General features: G+C 33.8%; 3 protein-coding genes across 3 annotated transcripts; 2 read left to right on the top strand and 1 right to left on the bottom strand.

Annotated features, from left to right (window-relative positions):
- The first annotated feature begins 992 nt into the window (after positions 1 to 992).
- LOC109151391 (rhodanese-like domain-containing protein 9, chloroplastic) lies at positions 993 to 3077 on the top strand. The gene is made up of 6 exons (XM_019299405.1): positions 993 to 1128; positions 1752 to 2002; positions 2083 to 2233; positions 2374 to 2459; positions 2554 to 2658; positions 2756 to 3077. The coding sequence occupies exons 1-6, from the start codon at positions 1082 to 1084 to the stop codon at positions 2824 to 2826; spliced, it is 711 nt and encodes a 236-aa protein (XP_019154950.1). The 5' UTR covers positions 993 to 1081; the 3' UTR covers positions 2827 to 3077.
- Positions 3078 to 4132: 1055 nt separating this feature from the next.
- On the top strand, positions 4133 to 9201 carry LOC109150812 (CDK5RAP3-like protein). The gene is made up of 10 exons (XM_019298790.1): positions 4133 to 4294; positions 4446 to 4580; positions 5293 to 5387; positions 5488 to 5582; positions 5688 to 5823; positions 5923 to 6075; positions 6262 to 6777; positions 6994 to 7202; positions 8690 to 8822; positions 8913 to 9201. The coding sequence occupies exons 1-10, from the start codon at positions 4234 to 4236 to the stop codon at positions 9042 to 9044; spliced, it is 1665 nt and encodes a 554-aa protein (XP_019154335.1). The 5' UTR covers positions 4133 to 4233; the 3' UTR covers positions 9045 to 9201.
- Positions 9202 to 11559: 2358 nt separating this feature from the next.
- Positions 11560 to 13204, bottom strand: LOC109150806 (acidic leucine-rich nuclear phosphoprotein 32-related protein 2-like). Its single transcript, XM_019298782.1, has 2 exons — positions 12847 to 13204; positions 11560 to 12139 (listed from the first exon to the last, which is right to left on the bottom strand). Exon 2 carries the CDS (start codon positions 12102 to 12104, stop codon positions 11685 to 11687), a length of 420 nt encoding a protein of 139 aa, XP_019154327.1. The 5' UTR covers positions 12105 to 12139; positions 12847 to 13204; the 3' UTR covers positions 11560 to 11684.
- Between the last annotated feature and the right edge of the window lie 2569 nt (positions 13205 to 15773).

The raw sequence follows: 15773 nt of genomic DNA, 5'->3' as shown, positions 1-15773 counted from the left end.
CGTAGAGCCAAGAATCAATATGAGATTGTATAATTTACCTACGCTCCTTTCGGTACCAGGTGAACCTCTCTACGCACCGACCTCTCAATGAGAGCACATGCAATCTAATACCCTAACTCAAGAACAAAAGCTAGTACAAAAATAAAAATTTGACCCTAACTTAAATACAACTCCATAAGACTCTTGTAGATTAAGACTACACTCAATCACATTATTAGTTACATGTTAGACCAATTAATCCATGTAAGTAGCCCATTAATGTAACCAAACTCACCTTCAATCTCATGCTTTTAGAAGGGATTTATAATTTTATAGCCACAAAAAGATAACTTGGACACAATCAACCTACCAACCTCTCAACAATTATAAATATTAAGTTCATTCAAATTGAACAATAATAGGACACGTGAGAAAGAAATACTCTAAGGGAGGGAGTTTAGATCGCTGAAAAATGTTTTTCAATGATTTATAGTTTTTAAAAGTAGATGAAAATTGATTTATTCTTTGTTTGATTTAAAGTTTTTTTTTTTTTTTTTTTTTTTTTTTTGATGAACTTGAATTCCTCACATATGAGGAAAATGCTTTATTTGGTCATCTTAGGTATCTTTTTTCCATGACATTTGGAACAAAGTTCAACCTATCATGACCAAGCTACCCTCACTTGATTGTATTTGGCATAGTTTGGAGATGAAAGTTATCATATAATGCTTATTTAAATATTACTAATATTTAGTACCAGAGTATATTCTTATAATAAAATATATAATTATAATGTTTTAGTTTAAATTTTTTAAATTTATAATATTTTAGTATTATAATTTATTATATTTTAATTTATAAATTATAATATTATAATTTATTGGATTGTGAATTTGTGATGTATCTACGAGAGTCTAGAGAGTGCGAGATGGAAGTATTCAAGTATCTAATCCAGCTTACTGATGTCGCCACGTGGCGACAACCCATTCATCCTTTCGAATTTCTTGGGCCAAGCTGGCCAAGAAGCTATCAGTTCCGATCTTTCTCGTTTCGTCAAGTTGCCAAGAGAGAAAAGAAGAATTTAAATTAAAGCTTTACAGGGATGGCAGGGTTTGGTTGCTGCTCTCCTGCAATTCTCTCTTCTCCAAGGTATTCTCCTAATATTTATATATATTTTCAATGCCCTCCACTGTAATGTTTACTCTTGAAGTATTCTATTTTTAATTCTAGTTTTTTTTTCTCGTTTTTCCCTCTTGTATGCAATTGCTTTGTTGGGTTTTGAAAGCTGAGTTATATGAATTCTAGTTATAAAGACTGTATTTTTACATAAAAATAAAGAAAAAAAAAGAGAGAGAATGATAGATGTAGATCTGTAATGAATTGTACCATTTCGTTTTGCATACATGTATGTTTGCAGTGTAGTTCATGAGCCAAAAGAAAAGCCAATGAAACCAGCTTGATTGGCGTGAGTGGCCGTGTACTCTCGTCTCTTAAGAGAAGTCAGAGTTTAAACTCCTTCTCATATGGAAAAACCAATCTGGCCGGTACTTTGACCCTTAATTGGGCCGGCCCGGTGCGAATATGGATTAGTCTGAGTATGATACGGGCTTAAAGGTGTCTTCTACAATTATGACCTGTTCAGGATACCTCGTGGTCTGACAAAAAAAGAAAAGCCAATGTAGTGTTTCATATTACTTGAAATCTAGGACACTTGTGTATTAGATTTCATCATAGGAATGGAATAATAGCCAGCTAGGGGTTTGCACTTTCAGCAATCTGGGGACATCTCAGTTGGTACTCAAGACTTATCGAGGGGGGATTGTTAAAGGGAAACCACTGCGTAGAAGAGCTTTGGGGATCAAAGCAGAAGTTGAATTTGTGAATGCTGAGGAAGCGAAGAAGCTCGTTGCTGTTGATGGGTATGCAGTGGTAGATGTGCGTGACAGAACTCAGTTTGAGCGAGCACGTATAAAACAATGTTTTCATGTTCCACTTTTCATTGAAAACAAAGATAATGACTTAGGTATATATGATCCCTATTTTCGAGTGCTTCTTTTTTATAGCTGAGTTAATTAATAATGTTATGTTAATGTTGCATTACAGGAACTATAGTGAAGAGAACTGTGCACAACAATTTTTCCGGTTTATTTTTTGGTCTGCCTTTTACTAAACCAAACCCTGAATTCGTTCAATCCGTTAGAACCCAATTTTCACCTGAAAGCAAGCTGCTACTTGTTTGTCAAGAAGGATTAAGGTAAGCTGTTTACATGTTACAACTGTTATTACTATGTTCATGAAGATTATGGCTAGCTGTTAAGGTTGTCCTGTACTGAAACTTTCTCATATTTTATCTTCCCTAAATTGGTAGTGATTATCTTGTTTGGATGCTCTTAGGTCTGCAGCTGCTGCCCAGAAATTAGAGCAAGCTGGTTTCCAGAACATAGCATGCATAACGTCAGGGCTTCAATCTGTAAAACCAGGTAAACATTCATACAACCGAGCTTTTAGTCTGAGCATCTTATCTAGGAGGTCAAGAATCAAGATAAATTAGTGGAGGGTGGAATCTTTTTCCAGGAACATTTGATTCTGTCGGTTCCAAAGAGTTAAAAGATGCAGGCAAGGCCGGTTTAATTACTATACAAGGAAAGATTTCAGCTGTGCTAGGAACTGTACTAATTTGTAAGTTATCTGTCATCAATACAATGAAATTGTTTAACAAACATGTCTTCATTTCTTTCTGGTTTTGACAATTATTCTTGAACGATCGAATTCCCAGGTGCACTTCTTTTGATCACATTATTCCCTGATCAAGCAGAAAAGATACTTCAAATGACTCCTGCAAGCTAGCCCCAAAGTGTGTTTGGTTTTTTGGATTGATCTTTCTTGTAAATGATGATATCTGAAGAGCATAGCAGCATCATTGTTAGAGCAAATGTTTGGTTTAGTGTTTGTGTTTGTAATAGCCATCAAAGTTTTGGTGTAGTTCTATGTATAATGCTCAATGCTATGTAGACTAGAACCCATGACTCATTGAAGATTCAATTCTGGAAATGTAAAATATTCATAAGTAATTCTATTCATTACCTAATTTTCAGAAACTTTATATGATTTAGGAACAAAAACTCATAAACAAAAATATATAAAGCTCAATTATTAGCATAGGTTTTAAGGGTAGACTTTTAGTTGAGATGGAACATATTTCAATGTGCAGTTCAACTATCAGCTTAGATTTTTAGTTGAGATAAATCATATGTTTCAATTCATAAAATTAATAAATTGTATGAATAAGGTCCAAATTGGTCACTGAACTTCTGAACATAATATGAAAATGCAATTAGGCAACTAAATGAAAAAAAATGTGCAATTAGGCCACTAGACACCCCAAATGTAATGCAATTTCACCTGATAGCAGGTTTCCCTACCATCCATTTAACTATTTAAGTACTGGATGTTCACAATTTTATAAAAAGGTAAATTGTAAAAATTTAATATGTAAATTGTGAACATTGAGTATGTAAATTGTGTATTTTGGACCCAGATCTACGGATAGTTATGCTGTGCATCCGTATGCACCATGCATGGTGCATACAGATGCAAAAACGACGTCATTTTATTAAAAACGCGCCTCTCCTCTTAAAAAAAAAATCAGGTTCGATTCCCAGCAACAGCATTATGTTGTTTATTTATTCTGGAATTTTAGTTCATAGATTATGGAATTTTAGTTCATTGATTCTGGAATTATAGTTCATCGGTTCTGAAATTGTAGTTCATCGATTCTGAAATTTTAGTTCATAGATTCTGGAATTTTAGTTCATAGATTCTAGAATTTTTAGTTCATAGATTAGATTCTGGAATTTTAATTCATAGATTATGGAATTATAGTTCATCGATTATGGAATTATAGTTCATCGATTCTGAAATTTTAATTCATATATTGTTGCTGAGAATCGAACCTGAATTTTTTTTTTTAAGGGGAGACACGCGTTTTTAATAAAACGACGTCGTTTTTGCATCCGGATGCACAGCATAATTTGCCCAGATCTACCTTGCAGGTGGACCCTGAAATGGGCTTTTCAGGCAAAATAAGGCTTACAGGCTCAAAGCACAAATCACTCACGGCCCATTATATACGTTCAGTGTACAAGCCGCAGTTTTTCCAGTCTTCCCTGGCGTACGTTAGCGTCTAGTCTTCTCTCTTCTCTGCGTGACTGTGAAACTCCATCGATTTATCAAACTAGCAGAAATTCGGGGGAAATGCAGAACCAGGAAGACATTCGTAACCTTCCGATCGATATCGCTTTTGCTCGTCTCGGAGGTAAAGAAGTTGAATTCTCTGAATTCTATATTTTCTCCTCTTTTTTTTTTTTTTTTTTTTTTTTTGGTGCATACATGAATTATTCTGGAATTATCTGATTTATTAGCTTCTAAGTAATTCAACTGATTTTAATTATTTTTAATGGATGAAGAATGGTTGGTCGATCGGAAGAGAATTCCGGCGGACTATCGAAAACGGCTTGCAGCTGTGAGAGCAAAAATTTTGACGGCGTTTGCTTCTCTTCCCAAGGACCTAGATCCTTACTTTCATACCCTCGATGCTGAAGGTTAACTATTTTTTCAGATTAAGTGGAAGTCCGAGAAACATTGTTTAATAACTCTCGTTTGTATACACTTGCTTTGCGAATATGCTTCCGGCTGGACTTTACTTTCAACATGTGGAATTGGAAACTTCATTTCGTTCATATTTGAAATTAGAAAGATTTGGTTGTTTACAGAAACTGTGTTCTCGATTCTTTGTTTTCCTAGCCAGCATTTTTTGCATGCAACTGAAACCGACTTTTGAATGGCCTAGGCTTATTATAGGACTAGGAAACAGGAAAGAAAAAGAAAAGTATATTTCTCAAAACAAAGAGAGAAGTAACTTTAGTAAATCATTTTCTTGGTTAGCTTGTTTCAGAAAGAACTCAACATTATTGTTATTATTAGTATAGTGATAGTGATAGGATTATTACTATCATCATCATCATCATCATCTTTATTATTTCAATCATGTTTAACTTTCACTTTGTCTCCCAGGACTTGGGCTGGGTTGATTTAATTGATTAATTCTTCTCAAAGAGTTTGAACAACTTTGCAAATGGAAGTATGAATGCTCATTACGTGTAATAAGTCATTATAGTCTATGGCAATGGCAAAGCTTATAAATATTGTTTTGTAAATATCTTTCTTTCAATTTACAATCATGCAATTTGTGAGTTTTGTATCATCATAAGCATTGCAAAGTTGCAAGCATGATGATTCACATGGATTTTTCAGGGATTGGTTATTTAGAAGCCAAATACATATATGAGGCTCTTCTAAAGTCAACCCCAGAAAGCCGCAATATCTTTGGTCAGCTTTCAGGTGCTGCTGTAAGATCAATGGCAACTCTCTCTCTCTCTCTCTCTCTTCTGTTATAAAACCAAATAGTATTTTCATTGTGAAACACAACTTTTATTTCAATTTTGTCAGGGTGTTTGGGAAGCAATTGTACGTGCTTATGAGAAAGAACGTATTTTCCTTGGTGAGGCTGCCCAGATAATGGTTCAAAATGTTAATTATGAAATGTAAGTTTCACCAATATTATGAAGTGGTCATAAATCAATATTTGAAGCTTTTTTCAAGGATTGATGTTTTAGAACCCTGCATGATTGGCTGGTTTTATTCTCTAGCCCCTACCATAAGAAACAGACTCAAAAGGTTCAGCATCAATTATCTGAATTGGAACGCAAGGAAGCCGATATAAAAAGAAATGCAACTCTTTCAGCAGCTAAATTTATAGAAGCTTGCCAGGAGCTAGGATTGCAGGTTTTGCCCTTTTTTTTCTGTTTGTGATTGTTTACTTACTTTTCACTTCTTTTTCTTTGACAATCTTTAAGTTTCTTTTCATGTTTTCCAATCATTCAGGGAGTAAATGTGAAGTCAGAATTATTAGAGACTGCAACAAGTACACTTCCAAGCACTTTCAGCAGAATTTTGGAAGTACTGAACAGTGATTCTGTGTCCCAAGCCATTGAATTTTATTCAAACTTTGTTAAAGGTGCTCATATGGAAAATAATGTAAGAGAATCGTTACTTGTGTTTTGTTTTTAACTCTTTGGTCTAAAAGCAAGTTCAGTATTTCTTTCTTGCACTTGTAACAATTATTTTTGAAAAAAGTTTTGCTAGTTTGTGGATGGTGCTATGATGAGTGTTATGTGTACTGGCATTCTGGCAATATTATCAGTTAACTTTTTCTGGTTGCAGAAACCACTTGGTGCTGTGTTACAAAATTTAAGGAATGTCAGAGAAAGTCCACCTTCTCTTAATGTATCTGCGAGCACTGAGATACATCATTCTGTAACTGCACAAGCCAGTCATGATGGGGTAAGCCATGCCATCACTGAAGTAGACATCACAGCTGATGGCATTGATTGGGATATCACCTTGGACAGCCCTCAAATTGATTGGGACATTGGTACTGTAGAAGAAACAGAAGAAAATGGTAATGGATTGGGTCCTTATGAAATTGTTAATGCCAGTGATGCCATGGAACCACATCTTGAGAACCAAGGTGAATCCTCAGTTCCTGAGGTCCCTGTATCAGAAATATCTTGGGATATTAGTGTCGACAATCCCCAAGTAGATGCAGATGAAGATGTTGGCTTGCTGAATACAGTACCAAATGCGAGTACATTGACTGAAGCCCACACCACTAGCAATGAAAGGAGTCCATTTCTGGAGACAGAATATAGGAATAAAATTCTTGATGATTTATTTGAGGTCTGTATATATTCTGCAAAAATTATTTCTCTACTTGACCACTATCACTATCATTATTGTTTTCTTCAATTTTGTGACAGCCTGTAGGTGCTCATCTTGTACACATGGAATACATTGTTAGAAAATCCTAAAGATTGTCATGATGCAACTTGTCCATGCTATGAATTCATGTCATCTTTTTTTTTTTTTTTTTTTTTTTTTCACCTTGCACATCAGGTTAAAGCATTCCTGAATCAACGTTTGATTGAGTCAACAAATGAAGAAACTTTATCTTTGCAACATCAAGTACAGGCAGTTGCCCCTTTTGTGCTGCAACAATACACTTCTGATTCAATTCAGATGATGATGTCTGATGTTTCCTCAGCCATTTCGTTGCTGACAAATAGGAAAACTCGTGACTTGATCATGATCCTCAACTCCAAAAGGTACTTTCCAGGCCATTTAGTAGAGCGACACTTGCATATTTTTTCCCCTGTGCCAGTATTCTATTATAGTTGTACTTGCTTTTTCATAGTAGTATAACTACTATGCCAAAGCCTCAGTACCTCAATGCTGGTCCGAAACACCTTACCCTCCCACAGTCTAGCGTGCTTTAGTCTTTTCAAGATGCCTAGGACTTGTAAATGTCATGTTATATCCACTAAAGTCAAATTTTCGCATACTAATTTGGACCATGGTCCTATTTCTTTGAAACAATATATGTTATTCTGTAACAACCTCAAATAGAATGATTTGACACCTAGTACTACCTGAGTTTCTTTTAGCATCATATATTTGTTTGAAGATTTGATGTGCTGAACAATTTTTCATAGTTTGCAAGTTCTTTACTTTGCTCCTTGTAATGCATTACACTGTTTTGAGGAAAAGAGATTGCTCTTTTTTCTTTAAAAAATAATAATAATAATAATAATAATAATAATAATAATAATAATAAAAATCAATAACCATGAAAGTATTCTCCCTTATTCTGTTTATTACTTTTAGGGTCCGTTTGGAAAGCAGGAAAATGACTTCTGGAAAATGACTTCTGGAAAATGAGTCATTTTCCAAAAGTCATTTTCTTTTCTGGTGTTTGGCTGCAAAATGGAAAACTGTCTTTTGGTGTTTGGCTCATTTTCTGGAAATGATATAGAATTGTATAATTAAACATTTTAAATAATTAATTATTTTGTTTAAAATATATAACATTTACAATAATATTATAAATAATAATATTTATTAATAAAATCAAATAATATTATTTAATAAAAAAAATTAAAAAAAAAAAAGAAAACAACAAAACAAAAAAAAAAGGCGGAAACCAGAGAGTTGTACTCTCTGGTTTCCGCCATTCTCTCTGGCTTCCGGCCTGAAAGGCGGAAACCAGAGAGCTCTCTGGTTTCCGCGGCCGGAAGCCAGAGAGAAGATCTCTGGTTTCCGGCGGAAACCAGGGAGAAGCTCTCTGGTTTCCGGCGGAAACCAGAGAGAGCTTTCTCGCTGGTTTCCGCCGGAAACCAGAGAACTTTTCTCTGGTTTCCGGCCAGAAACCAGTGAAGGTATCTCTCTGGTTTCCGCCGGAAACCAGAGAACTTTTCTGGTTTCCGGCCAGAAACCAGTGAAGGTATGGTGTTGTTGAAGGAGGAAGTCTGGCTTTGGTGTGTGTGTTTAGAAGATGGAAAATGACTTCCCCCAAAAAAAAGGGGAAGTCATTTTCCGGAAAATAGGTGTGATTTTCCATTGACCATAAGTTGTTTTCCATTGACTTTCATTTTCCTTGCGTAGCCAAACACCAGAAACCCGGAAAATGATTTCCAGAAATCATTTTCCGGGTTTCCAAACACACCCTTAGGTGATTGGTAAAAAGGCACGAACTCCCTACTTAGTGGTGAGTGATCTTTATCGATGTTGATTGAACTATTCATTTACATTTCAGATTTCTTGAACGAATGACAAATACATTGGAGGAAAAGAAGCGACATGAAATTAAACTGAAAGAGGGATTGAAAGACTTGGCTTCTAAACGCATGGAACTGCAGAATTCTGTATCTTCATCCTGGCCAAAACAAGTGAGCTTGTTACCCTTGCATCAACCACCACTGCTACCCATCGTCTATTCACATTGAATTCATTTCCTGTATTTGGTGTTTCTAATGCAGGAAGCAGCTATTGTGAGAACCAAGAAGTTGAAGGAGCTCTGCGAGAAGACACTTTCATCTATGTTCGACGGGCGGCCTGTCAATATTATCGGAGAGATTAATACATTGCTGACAAGTAGTTCTAGTGTTTAATTTCCATAGACCTACTTTTCTGTTGGTCATAGTTGAGAAGTTAATGGTAACTATAGTTTATACACTAGCGGATTGTATAAAATACATTGCCAAAAAACTGAAAATTCAACCTGGATTGTCATACATTTTGCACTAAATTTCATCTTACCTCTAACTACACCAAGAGAGATGGATGTGTGTATTAGTGGGAGAAATTTTTTATTTTCTTATAAAAAGGAAAATGAAAATGAAAATTTTCAAAATATCAAATATCAAAATGTATTTATTATTATGAAATATTTATGTAAATGAGATTGATAATGGCATTATAATACTTGGACTGTTTAAAGTCAGATTAGGTGAAAAAACATTACTGTTGAGAAGATTCTGAAAAACGAATTATGGTTGACAATCACTTTGCGGTTTGAAGGTTGTCACCAACTTGTGGTATGCCATTATTGTTATATGGTTGGATAATTTCTACATTCTTTCAAGTTTAACCCATCACATTTCTCAAATTCACAAGTTTAAAACTCAATCCACCTATCACAAAATTTTGAATGCCCAGGCGGCTTCGCCAAGTTGTCTTTCAATATCGGTAGGCGGGTCCTTAAGTAGCTCTATATTTTGTCTCTATGATATACAAGGTTGGTCAGTTTATTGACAACATAATTTTGTTTTAAGTGTCACAAACTTAATTTCACTTAAAACAAGTTCAATTAAAATATTATTATAAAAATATTACATTTTAGTTAAAAAGATTCACAGCGTGAACAATCTTACTCAAGATTTATTCTTTTTCATAAAAGATTTCCATTAGTAAGTAAGACTTATTCTTTCTCATAAAAGATCCATTAGTAATAATTTTGGAGACAAAGCATGGGATAATTAAGGATGCATCTATATCTATCCACAAATTGATGAGGTAAAGTCTTTCTTAGGACTAAAATGCCAAATATTTGGGTTGTTTACCCATTGGAGGAGGACCACAAGAAAAGAAGAAAAAAAATCCACTTCTCATCAGCTTTGCTTGAAAAGAGAATGCCAACTTCCACATCCACAACTGCCAGTTTGACCTTCAATTTCAAAGCTGAATGCACAAGTTTATTGATGGTCTGATCTAACATCATCTTCACCCCCCATCCACCATGTTCATCATTTCCACATTATTTGGTTCAAATAACAAAACGAGCATCGAAAGCAAACTGGTAATTCAGAGTTGCGCGACTTTGAGCAAATGTCTGATGCTTCAAAAACAATAATATTGTAGTAGTAATCGACTGAATATATTCTGTACAGTTGGAGGAGGGGAAATAAAGGAGGAAGTGTTGCATTACTTTGCCTCAATGTTTCCAACCCAGCAATGACTGGTTCAAATTTAAGATGACAATGCCCAAAAGAGACCAAGTCCAGAGTCCAGAGATAAGGACAGAAAACAACTTGTAAAGTCTCCTCGCCTTACTGTTGGACTAATGGCATCTGACACCCTAAAGAGCTAAACTTGTATATATCAGGGGAACGAAACCCGCAGCCACTACTCAAGGGTGTGCACGGGGTAAATCCTGCCTTGTGACTGGAATGAGACAAACCAGCCTAGGTTGCCCATAGCTGACCGGCTCAAACTAAAAGGCCAATATGCCCTGCTCCAACTGGGAGTTGAACTTGAAACCCCATGGTTACCTAGCTAACAGTCTGACCAACTTGGCTAGAGTTGTCCCTAGTTCCTTACCAAGTTTGAATTTGAAACAAGAACCCCAAAAAACGAAAAGCATCTTAATATAGCCAATAATCATCAGCATTATCAATATGCACAAATCACATGAAATTTAGTTATGTTAACTGAAAGGCTCCTTCCACATTATTCCCATTGAAGAGGTCCAAGGTTGGCATGCAATGGGAAGATGATAGAAGGAAATATCCCAAAATATTTTGATCCCTATTGTCACACAGAGATCATCATATTCATGTTAATGAAATTTTCATAACTGCTTTATACTGATTATTGAATAATTTTAAACCAAAAGTGATGTTAAAGCGAGCATGTGTGCATATAGTAAAAAAAAAAAACATGTTAAAGAAAGCACACTGCACCTTTTTCAGTCATGCTCCTAACCTATTACATTTAAAAACAAACAGACAATAAGTCCAGATTTTAAGGAGTCAATGATGTTTAGAGAAGAAATGTGCAGAAAGTACAGACTAAAATTTCTGGAGCAATTTTCTTAAAGTGCAATACAATAACTACTCCATAAATCTTACACAAAAGAAAGAGGAATTCAACTAATTACCTGAAACTCCGATAATCCCGTGTTATCAGTTATAGATCAGTATTTAGCCTCTTGACCGGAAGGCTCCTGTGTGCTTCTCAAATGGATGTAAACGCAAAGAAGTATATTACACTTGTGTGACATGAACAATGTGATAAGAACTACAGTATAGGAGAAGTAAAGTATTTACTTTATTGACTGTGCCTAACTAAAAAGAGCTAGCAAATAAATATTCCAGGAGACTAAAGACTAGTGAGAATATTTTTTCCAGAAAAATCAATTCTTCATTAACTTAAAATGGGGGTATCCAAAATCAAAGCCATATGACATAACAAAAATTGCAAAGCACATATAAACCAATATAGAAAAAAAAAAGCTATTAGAGCCTCAAAGTTCATCTGCACTCAACCCCAACTTCAGCTGCTCGTCTAGGTTTGCTCTTCCTTCTGCTCCCATTCGGTCTGAACCCAACCGACTTTATTAAGTCCTTAGAGTTGGTTTTAGTTCCCACGCCATTTTCCTCTTTAACCGAGTCCCCATTCTCCTTCACTTGTGAAGGCCGCTTCCTCTTCTTGCCATTTTCAACACCTTGATTACTATCTTTGCTCGATTTGGTGCTTTTCAAATTCTCGCCGTCTTCTTCATCTCCAGCTACCTTCTCAACTTCAACTTCATCCTCTTCCTCCTCTATTTCATCCTTCAATGGTTTCTGTGGTCTTCCTCTTCTCCTAACAGGCGGCATCTTCTCTTCTTCACCACTCCCAAGATCCTCACGAACAGACTGTTTCTTTCCCTTTCCTCTGCCTCTACCCATTCTCCAAATCCAAAAAGCTTTACTGACCTAAATTTCTACCATGAAAAAGACAAAGCATTGGGGGGGCTTAAATATTTGTCTTAACATATAGTTTAAATCTAGAATACACTGAGATTAACACAAAATCCAAAATTTCCCAAAGCTGAACCTATGGGAATCATGTACTTCAAATTATAAAGGCAAGTAAAAATAGATAGCTAATCCTATACAGAAGTACATCCTCAGAGCCTAACTGAAGAAAAAACAAGTACAAACAAATCGAAAAGAATCAAACCTATGTGTTCTTAGTGTCAGCCATTATAAGACAACAAGACATGGAATACTGATAATCATCCAACAAAACACTGAACCTTAGTAAATCATACAAAATCCTAAGATTTCAAGAGCTTAAACAGCAAAAATGAACCATAAATTGGGTATATCAGAAACTCAGAATCAAAATCTTAAACTACATACATGCATAACAACAAAAATAAAAATAAAAACCCTTCACGCATAAAAAGCATATTTGCAAACAAGTAGAAAAGTAGAAATAAGAAATCAGAAGATCAACCACAGAATAAATCTTTATGATAAAACATTGAAAGTGAGAAATAGAGCAATAGTTCATATGGAAGTTTGTTGGAACTGAAACCCCACTAAACCTGGGGAAAAAAATTGAATCTTTCCATAAACCCATCAAAGACACTGATAAATCTTATCCGTGAAGCTTCGAGGATTTGAACAGAGAGAAGGAGCGTACCAAATGAAGCTGACTTCCCAAGAAACGGCCAACACTGGCATCTTTAAGCAAGAACCCATTTTCCGAAAATCAGATTAAGCCAATCAAAACACCAGAAACCCCCCATAATCAGATGCTTTGTCCAGCTCTCCTGGCTCTCTCAGATTAGTGCTGGAATATTAATGGAAGCAGAAAAAAAAAATTGATCTGAAGGGAAAATAAAGAAACCCAGATGATAAAATTAAGAGAGTGAGAAAAAGGTTAAGAATTAGAGCAGAGATTTGAAGAGATAAATCTGTAGAATGATGAGAGGCTGAAGAGGAGAGGGAATAAGCTAAGGCAGAGGCAAAGAAGAGTGCAGAGAGAATGAAAAAACAAATGGGACAGTAGCAGTAGAAGTAGAATAAAATAATTAAGGATTTATTTTGTTGGTTGGACTGTTTGGGTAATTAGGTTTTAGAGATTAAAAGAATGGTGGCTTTTCAAATTTTATTACTCCGTATTAAAATTAAAATTTTATTTATTCACTTTTGTATTCCATTGATTATTAACATTTGGTTATGACTAAGTGATTACTGATTAGTGAATAGACTGCAACTTGTGCTTCATTTAATAATTTTAATTAGAATCATGATAGACAAAAATTGGAGAAACTTTCAATATAGTTTATAGGTATATATAGTTTAATTTATTCACTGATATTAAATTAAACTATAAATAATTTGAATTGTTTATTAAATTAAACATACATATTAAGTTTTATTATCATGTCATGATGTTAATATTTATCTCTTAATATATTATAAGATAAATTTAAAGAGAAAAATATATAATTAATCGTTTATCAATAATTGCTAAATGCAATTATAGTTCATTTGAAATTTAGTTACCGGTTTAGTTATTTAGTGATAAGATTGCAATCAAATTGCACTAATGGTTTACTTCAATAAAATAAAATAAAATAAAATAATAATAATAATAATAATAATAATAATAATAATAATAATAATAATAATAATAATAATAATAAAAGAATGAATTGCGCTTTTGATTTATGAGATAAGTCTTCTTTTAATTTAGGAGTGAATCAATGTAACATATTATTATGTATTAAAGTCTCGTTTTAAGAATTTTATTAAACAATTACGCATATATTTTGGAGTGTTATAAGTTTTCATCTAACCTCTATTTTTATTTTTTGTAACGGTGATCATAAATGCACAAAATTAAATTTAAACTAATGGCGGCTACTATGATGATTCATAATTAGAAATGACATTAGTTGTAGACAATTGAGGAAAACTATGGACAAGCATTTTGAAAAATCTGTAAATTATTGAGACACATCTTATAATTTTATCTAATCTATTAAAGCTCTAAAGTAATAGGGGTAAGAACCATTAAAATTACAATACAATCCTTTTCTAAAGGATTAACTAATTTGATTGTTATTACCTTTTTTAGAGACTAAAGTTAATCATTAAAATAGATGACAAATATTACTCTGTGTAGTGGTTAAAACGACATTTGTTTTTTATTAACATAAGAAAAATAAATTAAATCAATTTTAACAATATGCAGTTACTTCCCATTATAGTTTTTTTTGTTTTAATTAAAATATTATTAAATGAACAAAATCAAGAAAATGTGTAAATATTCAATGGATGCGCAATATTCCAAAAATACCTAACAATTTCATGAACTTTTGACCTCAGAAAAGTGTTTTTTTTAATGGTAAAATATTAATTCTTTTTTCTTTTCAATTGTTGTATGAAGTGAATCAATGGTTAAGGTTGAAGGTGAAGGCCAAAGGTATATATAAATTTCAAAGGAATATATAGTGTGAAAGAAAAGGTAAAAAAGTAAAAACATATATATAGATGGGAGAGAGGGAGGGAGGGTTTAATGTAGACATAAATAAAAGCATGATCCAAGCTAAGGTTGACCCCATAGAGTTGGTGTGGGGTTGTAATTGAGTTGTCTTTCAGTATGGTAGCTGTGATTATTAGCATCATTTTGGAAGCATGCCCATTTTCTCCTTTTATTTTTTCCGCTCTCAATTCAACAATCAACAATCAATCTTCATTCTATCATATATTCGGTATTAAAAATCATTCTCCAAAAGGTTGAACCCCAACTCTAATGGTATTAAAAATTATGTTACCACATTTAGGGGTGTTTGGCAATCAGCTGATAGCTGATTGGATTAACTGATAACTAATAGCTGATTGTGTTAGCTACTTTGATCAGCTGATTATATTAGTTCTGATTAATTCATAGTAAAGTGTAAGAAAATACTCCCTGGTAAAGATAATTACAAGATCTCCCGTGTTTTGAAAGAGGAGAAAAATGCGTGTAGACTTTCTAGCTAATATGAGGAATGAATGACTATTGTGTTGGACACTTGGACCGTCCTTAAAATAATATGATAAATCAACTCCATTTAGATGCTTTAGGCGCTTTAACGAGAAGACTCAAACGTTCCAAAAAAGAAAAGATCAAAATTTTATATACCATATTTTATTTAGAGTTTCTTTTCTTAATATACTGATTGGTAAATGGCTGTTAGCTGTTAGCTGTTAGCGGTTAGCTGATTAAGTTAATTAGATGGTATAACTAATTGATAACATTAGCTGATTGTAGAAAAGTGTTTGATAAATTAGCTGTTAACTGATAGATGTTTGATATAATTTCTTTTCTCAAAAAGTTAATTGAAAAGTTGTTTTGAGTAATTTTTCTCAACTAATAGTGATCAAATAAATTAAAATTGATCTATAAGTTAACTATTTTACCAAACAAGTGTATATGTATTTTATTCATAAGTTTGAATTGAAATATTATTTTTAAAATAGAACCGAAGTCTTTCAACTTGGGAAATCAGTGGGACCCATGTCTTTGATATTACTAAGCTTAATAAATAAATAAATAATCTTTCATATTTTACTGCC

Source organism: Ipomoea nil, unplaced genomic scaffold, assembly GCF_001879475.1.
Source record: "Ipomoea nil cultivar Tokyo-kokei standard unplaced genomic scaffold, Asagao_1.1 scaffold0268, whole genome shotgun sequence".
NCBI classification, from domain to species: domain Eukaryota; kingdom Viridiplantae; phylum Streptophyta; class Magnoliopsida; order Solanales; family Convolvulaceae; genus Ipomoea; species Ipomoea nil.
This window is presented reverse-complemented; position numbering and strand designations above follow the sequence as displayed.

Coding starts and splice junctions, on each gene's coding strand:
- LOC109151391 (XM_019299405.1), top strand. CDS start 1,082: ATGGCAGGGTTTGGTTGCTGCTCTCCTGCAATTCTCTCTTCTCCAAG. Junction 2,003..2,082: donor AAACAAAGATAATGACTTAG/GTATATATGATC, acceptor GTTGCATTACAG/GAACTATAGTGAAGAGAACT. Junction 2,460..2,553: donor GCTTCAATCTGTAAAACCAG/GTAAACATTCAT, acceptor ATCTTTTTCCAG/GAACATTTGATTCTGTCGGT.
- LOC109150812 (XM_019298790.1), top strand. CDS start 4,234: ATGCAGAACCAGGAAGACATTCGTAACCTTCCGATCGATATCGCTTTT. Junction 4,581..5,292: donor TCATACCCTCGATGCTGAAG/GTTAACTATTTT, acceptor TGGATTTTTCAG/GGATTGGTTATTTAGAAGCC. Junction 5,583..5,687: donor CAAAATGTTAATTATGAAAT/GTAAGTTTCACC, acceptor TTTATTCTCTAG/CCCCTACCATAAGAAACAGA.
- LOC109150806 (XM_019298782.1), bottom strand. CDS start 12,104: ATGGGTAGAGGCAGAGGAAAGGGAAAGAAACAGTCTGTTCGTGAGGAT.